This window comes from Nicotiana sylvestris, chromosome 4 (assembly GCF_000393655.2).
Source record: "Nicotiana sylvestris chromosome 4, ASM39365v2, whole genome shotgun sequence".
NCBI classification, from domain to species: Eukaryota; Viridiplantae; Streptophyta; class Magnoliopsida; order Solanales; family Solanaceae; genus Nicotiana; species Nicotiana sylvestris.
The window spans coordinates 28270447-28280183 of NC_091060.1; the positions used below are offsets into that span (position 1 = coordinate 28270447).

Sequence of the window (9737 nt, forward strand, 5' to 3'; positions counted from 1 at the left end):
CAGGTAACCCAATCAATTCTGATTTACAAAATTTAGTACTAACACTGCAGAAACAACTCAAGGAGTAGAGCGACCGGATAGAGCAAATACCTGGAGTACCGCCTGTAATCAATGGAATAGATATGGATAAATACTCACAACAACCTTGGAAGCCAAGTGCAGCTCCTCTACCAATTTTGAAGAAATTTAAGATGCCTGATATTCCGAAATATGATGGAACAACTGATCCACAAGATCACGTGATTGCATTCATAACCGGCGTAAAAGGCAACGACTTGACCAAGCAAGAAATTGAATCAGTATTGGTCAAAAAATTCGGAGAAACACTCACTAAGGGAGCATTAACATGGTATTCTCTTTTACCCGAAAAATCTATAGATTCTTTTACTGAACTTGCAGATTCGTTCATCAAAGCACACTCGGGAGCTCAAAAAGTTGAGAAAAGAATGGAGGACATTTTCAAAATAAAGCAAGGAGATACGGAGCTACTCAGGGAATCCGTAAACAGGTTCCAGCATGAAAGGATGACGTTGCCACGTGTACCAGATAACTCGGCAGCTATGGCGTTTGCCAGCAATCAAAATGAAAAAAGTTCAGAAGCCACGAGGAGACTCAAGGAATGTTTACGAGAATTTCCAGCTACAACTTGGAATGATGTTTACAACAGATATATCACAAAGCTGCGGATAGAAGAAGAAACCATCATTCAATCTCGAAGGGATGAAAAGGTAAGTTCAAGGCGAACTGAAACTGAAAAAAGGTCCAGTAAAAACAGGTACGAGCCTTACATGGGACCAGCGGGAAGAGACTCACGTTCAAAACAGGAAAACCCAAGGTACGATCATAGATCAAGAGATAGGTAATCAGGTTCATCATCAAGGTAAAGATCGGCAATTACAATTTTAATGTTAGCACATCCGAATTGGTGGTTGTTTTAAGGAATATAGGTGACAAGGTACGATGGCCAAGAGAAATGAGATCAAATCCGAACAGGCGAAATCCTAATTTTTGGTACGAGTTTCACCACGATCACGGCCACAAAATGGCGGATTGTAGATTACTGCAAGGTGATGTAGAACATTTATTGAAACAAGGGTATTTAACTGAATTATTTAGTGAAAAGGGAAAGCAGGCATATATGAAAAATAGACAGGAGCCTCCAAAACCCCCTTCACCAAAAAGGACGATTAATGTCATATGTGGAGGAGAAGAGATCTATGGCGTAACAACAGCGAGGAAGGTGTCAAAAATAACAGTTACACACGTGAAGCGAGTTCGGCAAGTTTTGGAAGAAGATAATATTACGTTCGATGATGCAGACGCGGATGGCGTGCTAATCCCACATAATGATGCACTCGTAATATCTTTACTTGTACATGACACTAATGTGAAACGAGTTTTGATTGATCCAGGTAGTTCTATAAATATCATTTTGTTAAGAGTTGTAAATGAGATGCAAGCTGATGATAAGTTGATACCCAAGGCTCATACATTGTCCGGTTTTGACAACTCGAGCGTCGTAACAAAAGGCGAGATAACACTCACCACATTCGCTGATGGAGTAGTCAAAGACACCAATTTTCAAGTGGTAGAAATAGATATGGCTTAAAATATGATTCTCGGTAGACCATGGATTCATGAAATGGAAGTTGTTACAGCGACATTGCATCAAGTTATTAAATTCCCTTCACAATAGGGAATACGGAAAATTCGTGGTGACCAGCAACTGTCTAAGAGCATTAATTCCATAGCAGATTCGAGCGCAAAAAGCAAAGAGAAATAGCAATCACAGAATCTAGTTGAGGATGCTGCAACACAAGCCTCAACTAAGCACGGGCGAAAAGATGTAGACTCGAGTCCTGATACCATCCAAGATCCAGAGGAAAATGAAAACATCAAAACAACAATTGAGGAATTGGAAGTTGTAGTACTATTTGCACCCTGGCCTGAAAGGAAAGTCTACATTGGGGCCAACCTAAGCCAAGAAATGAAAGGTAAGTTGACTGAATTTTTGAAAACTAACGTGGATTGTTTTGCCTGGTCCTATTCTGATATGATAGGAATACTTCCAGAAGTGATGACCCACAAATTAAACGAAGACCCATCATACTCACTTGTCAAACAAAAGAAAAGAAAGCAAGGATCTTTCAAAAATCAAGTGATTCAAGATGAGGTGCAAAAACTTTTAAAAATTGGGTCCATCTGCGAGGTAAAATATCCAAATTGGTTAGCTAATACTGTAGTAGTACCTAAAAGGAATGGTAAGTGGCGAGTTTGTGTAGATTATACTGACCTAAATAAAGCTTGTCCTAAAGATTCTTTTCCATTACCGCATATAGATCAACTAATTGATGCTATTGCAGGACATGAATTGTTAAGTTTTTTAGATGTATATTCAGGGTATAATCAGATAAAAATGGATCCTATAGATGAGGAAAACACTTCATTTATAACAGACAGGGGGCCTTACTATTATAAAGTAATATCATTCGGTCTCAAGAATGCTGGGGCCACATATCAAAGGCTGATGACCAAAATGTTTCAAGAACATCTAGGGAAAACCATGGAGGTCTATATATATGATATGCTGGTCAAGTCACAACAAGCAGGGGATCATATCCAATACTTGTCTGATACATTTTAGATTCTTCGTAAATTTAACATGAAAATAAACCCTAAGAAATGTGCATTTGGAGTTTCGTCAGGTAAGTTCTTGGGATTTCTTGTTTCTAACAGTAGCATTGAAGTAAATCCCATGCAAATTAAAGCTATTGAGGAAATTTCTGATACACTAACAAGTAAAAAAGAAGTACAGAGACTGACAGGAAGAATAGCAGCTTTGGGAAGATTTATTTCCAAATCATCAGAAAAATGCTTCAGGTTCTTTTCAGCCCTAAAAAAGTAGGATCAATTTGAATGGTCTGAAGAATGCCAACATGCGCTTAAAATTTTGAAAGTATACTTGTCAAATCCACTATTGCTTGCAAAACCAAAAGATAGGGAGAAACTACTCATCTACCTTGCCGTTTCAGAAGTAGCGGTAAGTGTTGTGTTAGTTCGAGAAGACCAAGGTAAACAGTCTCCGATTTATTATGTTAGCAAGTCATTATTAGATGCTGAGACTCGGTATCCTCATCTAGAAAAACTTGCACTTGCGTTAATTATGGCATCTAGGAAGTTAAGACCTTATTTTCAATGTCATCCTATCTCTTTAGTAACCGCCTACCCCTTGCGTAATATATTACATAAACAAGAGTTATCAGGTAGATTAGCCAAGTGGGTCATAGAATGAAGTGAATATGACATTACATATCAACCTAGAACTGCAATAAATTCACAGGTTTTAGCAGATTTTGTGGCAGATTTTAGTCAAGGGATACAACTAGAAGCAGAAAAAGAACTGTAGGTATTTAACGGGTCTAATCCAGGAACTTGGACCTTATTTACTGATGGTTCATCGAATGTGAAAGAGGTAGGTTTAGGCATTGTTTTGATACCACCCACGGGAAAAACCATACGACAAGCCATAAAATATCACCCTATTACTAACAATAAGGCAGAAGATGAAGTTGTGATTGCAGGTTTAGAACTGGCACGAGATCTTGGTATAGAAGAGGTCGTAATCAAAAGCGATTCAAAGCTCGTAGTTAACCAAATGTTGGGGACTTATACAGCCAGAGAGGCAAGGATGCAGCAATACCTAAAAAAAGCACGGGATTTGGTCAGGCAATTTCAAACTTGGAAAGTCATGCAGATACCAAGAGAGGAAAATGCCGAGGCAGACACCCTAGCTAATCTTGCCTCTGCTACAGAAGTAACGAATGATGGAAATGCTTCTGTGATTCATTTATTTCATTCAGTACTTGATCAAGAATAAAATGAGGTAAATTTCAATAATCTAACTTGGGATTGGAGGAACGAGATTGTCAATTTTTTGCAGTATGGAATTTTACCTGAAGATAAGAAAAAGGCTCAAGCACTTTGCAAAAAAGCTGCTCGATACTGTTTAAAGCAAATCAATCTTTATCGTAAAATGTTCGGTGGTCCTCTAGCAAGATGCATCGGGCCTTCTCAAATAGAGTATGTGATGAGAAAAATACACGAGGGACATTGTGAAAATCACGCGAGAGGAAGATCTTTAGTAAAAAACATGATTAGAGCCGGCTATTATTGGCCATAAATGGAAGAAGACGCGGAATATTTTGTGGCTAAATGTGACAATTGCCAAAGATACGATACCAACATGCATCGACCTGCTGAATTATTACATCCGGTCATTGCACCATGGCCTTTTATGAGATGGGGGATGGATATCGTGGGTCCACTACCGCAAGCTAAAGGCAAGGTAAGATTTTTATTTGTACTCACTGATTACTTTACTAAGTGGGTAGAAGCAGGAGCTTTTAAACATGTACGAGAAAAAGCGGTCAGAGATTTCATCTGGCGAAACGTCATATGCAGATTCGGGGTACCAAAGGAAATCATATGTGATAATGACCCGCAATTTATAGGCACGCAAATCACAGAATTTTTTTAAAGTTGGCAAATTAAATAGATTACCTCAACGCCTTACCATCCGGTGGGTAATGGGCAAGCTAAATCAACAAATAAAGTCATTATCAACAACTTGAAGAAAATATTGGAGGAATCTAAAGGCAATTGGCCAGAGGTGTTACCTGGGGTCTTATGGGCTTATCGAACAACCACAAAAACAAGTACGGGGGAAACATCGTTCTCACTTGTATACAGAGTTGAAGCTTTAATTCCAGTCGAGATAGGGGAACCAAGTACGAGATATACACAAGCTACTGAGGAATCAATTGAAGAAGAGATGCGAGTAAACCTGGATTTACTTGAAGAAAGGAGGGAAGCTGCATTAATAAGGATGGCAGCACAAAAACAAGTTATGGAATGATACTACAACTGGAAAGCTTGTCTCAGATACTTCAAGATTTGGACTTCGTACTCAAGAAAGTTTTCCAATCCACGAGGGCTGCTAATACAGGAAAGTTAAGTCCAACTTGGGAAGGACCTTATAAGATTCATGGTATCGTAGAAAAATGAGCATACGAACTTGAAACACTGGATGGCAAGATTCTACCTTCAAATTGGAATGTTATTTATCTGAAGAGATACCATTTCTAAGGAAAAGAAATACCCACGGGCAGGTATCCTCATTAATAACTTTTATTTTTGAATTATTAAAATTTTACTAATGATTTTAGATGATAGGCAAAAAGCTAGCCTACACTAAATGATGAATTACGACCTGAAAGACACGTGGAAAGAACATAATTCCCGGTCTAGGGTTACAACTATTCTGATGGAAATTTAAATGGGTTAAGCAGTCTTCATCTAAAATCGTACCTCCGAGTCCTGTATGTTTTTCCTTTTCAGGAAAAGGGCCGCATGGAAGGAATAATAAAGTGCTCGAGATTTTGTAATTCAATGCTCAAACACTTGGGGGACTATATAATATACATATGATATATGTATAAATAATGCAAAGAAGATTAAAAATAATTAAAAGTTCAAGTCAAGCCCAAAAGTCTACTCATCAAGTATATCTTGTTCAGAGCAAAGTCACGAGCCAATAACACAAGCCAATCAAAAAACCTTCATATAGATTTTAAAATCTTATGATGTCTAGGTTAAGGGCACTATTTAGCCATGGGTCATAAAAACCCCTTGGATTTGCTTTCCTTTTTGCAAATTTGTTGTAAAGAAAATAGTTACGGAAAAGTAATAGAAGATATTTAAATACATGCAAGATGTTATTTAAACTTGACAAAGTTCAAACGAAAATCAAGAAATATGTGTGTTCCTATTTCTTTTTTCGTATATTTACACCATTATGAAGTTGAGACGTCTTCTTCATTAAGTGTCGTATATAAAAGGGCCCTCTTTTATAATTTTATGTTTGATTCAAAGATCCATGAAGTTAACAAAGAAATATTTTTAAAAATGCAAAAATGGTAAGACGAAAACCCACGAATTAAAAAGCAAGCCTTGAATTTATATATATAATAAAACAAGTCAAAAAGAGTAAAACAGAAGCTCAAGATAATTAAGTTGAAACGAAAACCTTATAATATTAAGTTTAGACTAAGTATGAACTTAGTCATAAACTGATTGTCATTTTTTACAAAATGCCGCGAAAATGCTCGGGGACTTGTCATTAAGAAAAACTTAACCTCCAAATGGGAACATGGGTAAAACCACAAATTCCACCAAAAAAAAGGAGTCAAACTTCATAAACTTTCACTATGGAGCAGAAGAAGAGTCTAAAGCAGCATCATCAGCAACAGAAGGCTCGATTTGATCTGAAGGAGTTGGGACATCCACTGCGCCTACATTAGCTTCAACATACTTAGGAGTATAAACCATGGGAGAAGGAAAACTTTGGCCTTGCTGAGTTTTCTCAATGGTTTCCTTTATCTTAGCTAACTCAACATCCAAATTAAAATCCTTTTGGCTAGCCTCCACTAGGGTATCATGGCGTGTGTTTAAAATAGCCCAACTCACTTTAATAGCAGTTTTGTCCTCAAGAGCCTCATAATATTTTTTCCCATTGGTCAATCTCATTCTTAGGATCTTCCTTCTCGACCAAAGAAGCATCATAAGAAGATTGAAAAGGGGCAAGTGAACTTTCCAAAAATCTAACCTTATCAGAAGACACACGAAGATCCTCTTGGGTCTGGGTGAGTGTCTGAACAAGTTCACCTGCATAAACTTCTTTTTCGTTCAGCAAGGCCTTCAATCCTCTAATAGTTTCGCTGGATTTGGAGAGTTGCTCGGAAAATGATGTCTCAGGAGATTTTTATCCTTGACAGCCTGATTGGAAGAAGTTTTCTCAACTGCTAGCTCTGATGCCATGACTCTTAGCTGTTGCTCTAAGGTACACTTGCTTTCTTCTAAAACTTCCATCTCAAGCTGAAGACTTTCATATTGCTCTTTTCAATTGTCTGCTTCAATTTGATAATCATGCATTAATTGCTCCGTATGAGAAACCCTTTTTATCATCTATGTGCCAATAAGATTGATCTAAAAAAGAAGAAAGGGGTAAGAACCTTACTAAAAGGAGAATGTAATAAAGCGTAAAAAGAAGCAAATACCTTCAGTGACGATTGCACTATATCATTCATCCAAGTCAAAGAACTATGACTCTCAAGCTTGGATTTTTCGACTGGACCAATCAAGGGTTTCAACAATACGTCAACCCGACCTAACTTTTTCAAAAGATTACTATCGGCAGGACCTCAATGGTAATCTGCTTCATCGCTCCACTTCCACTTGAAGAACCAACCTCAGTACGAGGAATGGTAGTAGTGGGAACTGTAGAGGAAGTCATAACAGCTTGGGGCAGAGCAGAAACAGTAGCAGTAACAATTGGTAAAGAACGCACCACAGGGACAGACATGGTAAAAGAGGCAAGGGGTACTTCATCAGAAACTAAATCCAAATTTTCACTATCAAACCCACGAGAAAAAATGATGTTCATCAGAGTCACGAGCAGCCGCAGGAGTATCATTTTCATAACTCACCAAGGTGGCTTCAACAGGCTCGGTCACGAGAACAGAACGGGAAGGATTCGCTTCATCATCTGAAAAGACGCGTCTTCTGGCCCGCGGCCTTTTAACCAAGGAACTTCCATCATGTTCATCTTCCTCCTTAGTATCCTGGGTCGCATCAGCCTTCCATTTCGATGAAGAACTCAAGATTATCTCTTGAGCTATTTCCAAAGAAACTCTGGAAGCCGCGATTGCATCAGCACTTACACCATGTATGGGGAACCCTGATAAAAAGAAGGGTCAAATAAATTCTAAGGGAAAGATGAACGAAAATATGAAAAGAAAGGGGGTAAAGTGTCACGACCCCAAATACCGGTCGTGATGGCGCCTATCACATTACTAGGCAAGCCGGACCAACTATCAAACAACAACCCATTTTCTTTCTTAATAAATCATTTACTAACACGGTTTGATTATCAATTATCATAATAAGTGTCGCACCTCCTTTTTTCCGCGCCCGCGGGGGCGCGTAGGGAGTTTTCTCCAATTAAAGGACAGTCGAAACGGGATTTGTTTATTTATTTCAGAGTCGCCACCTGGGAATTTTAAGGCGTCCCAAGTCACCGGTTTTAATCCCTGAATCGAGGAGAATATGACTCTGTTTGTTATTCTGCGAACCAGAAATCCTGAGTAAGGAATTCTGTTAATTCGGGAGAAGGTGTTAGGCATTCCCAAATTCCGTGGTTCTAGCACGGTCGCTTAACCATTTTTATATTTGGCTTAATTATCTTGATTTACTAAATACCCTTTTTCTTGTTACCTGATTTTATTACCGCTTTTGTTTAGATTGTTTACAATTATATAAACGAATCACGCATATGAATATTCGTATTATATACCTTTTATAATTGTAGAGAATCGTGCCCCGCATACGTGTACACAAAAAGGTTGATAATATTTTTTTATATTTTTATTATAAAAAAAACCATACGTTCAAAATTAAAAATAAAATTAAGAACATCGTCGCCCTTGTATGATTAAACAATGAACTGCACATCTCGGGTTTTTAGGAAATTAATTTGCTATTCTCCGAAAAATCCCTTTTATTAAATATTCGCTCGAAGTTGCGCGAACGCATAATCCGAATTGCTTTTAGAAATATAATCAGGTTACGCGAACGTATCCCTAATCACAAAAATATTCTTGATGGTAGTATAAATTTGTTTACAAATTGTTTATTACATCCATATTATTTTTATGTGAAAATCATGAGAAATCCCCATTTGAGATGCCCTTAAATTCTTTGAAAAGAATTCACAATTTATTAAATGTTGACCGCTGATTATATTTTTACGTGTGAATTATATTCTTCCGAGCCATTCAAATTTTAGGAGTAAAAATAAACAAAATGTGATTAATGCTACCATTTTTCTCGTAAATCCAATATATGTATACCCAAAAAGTGAATTGCATATGAAACTAAAAAATTGATTTATGAAAGGAAGAGATGTTTTCGAAGAATTTTCATTATTTTATTTATAACGAATGCTATATTACATTCTTAAAATTGTTACAATTTATAAGCCTAATCTCCTTCCACATCACTTGTTCTTAATCCGATATGCATGATTATTTTAGTTAATTCTGCTTATGATTGAGTTTGGGATATACCTAATCGAAACGATTTTATTCTCAACCTATGCGAACTATTAGCAAACACTAACTTTACACGTAAAAAAAATTGTTGACTTATTGTTTACATTATTTTTTAAAGAAATGAGGTGATTGCATTCAAATAACTAGGACATTTGTTATTAAGAAAAGAACTAATCTACCTGTTGTCTTTAATAAGACGATATCATATATAACATGAATATACCCCTACACCATTCACCATATTCCAACATTGTGAACCTAACGGATTTTATCAATGCATCTTTCGACTATTGATTATAAACATAACCATTATTACGCCATATATGAACAAAATGCAACCAACATCATCTAGCCTTAAACCACAACCAAATAATTAACAAAATATGCTAACAATGTATTTTCTTGACATTTCCATACTATTCTGTACCTAACTAACAATGTCACAAGACTTAATTAATGGCCAACTTTATGCCATGTTCCCTATCTTGACAATTCAGATATAACTATACTAATGAGATTTCGAAATGGATAACATTATTACAAAGCTTTTATACGAATTTCAAAATAAGA

The 9737-nt window shown here is 36.9% G+C and overlaps 2 protein-coding genes across 2 annotated transcripts; both read left to right on the forward strand.

The window, feature by feature from the left end:
- Window positions 1-1042: 1042 nt before the first annotated feature.
- Window positions 1043-1609, forward strand: LOC138889366 (uncharacterized). The gene has a single exon (XM_070172666.1). It carries the CDS (start codon window positions 1043-1045, stop codon window positions 1607-1609), a length of 567 nt encoding a protein of 188 aa, XP_070028767.1.
- Window positions 1610-4180: 2571 nt separating this feature from the next.
- LOC138889367 (uncharacterized) lies at window positions 4181-4915 on the forward strand. The gene is made up of 2 exons (XM_070172667.1): window positions 4181-4345; window positions 4556-4915. Exons 1-2 carry the CDS (start codon window positions 4181-4183, stop codon window positions 4913-4915), a joined length of 525 nt encoding a protein of 174 aa, XP_070028768.1.
- The last annotated feature ends 4822 nt before the right edge of the window (window positions 4916-9737 follow it).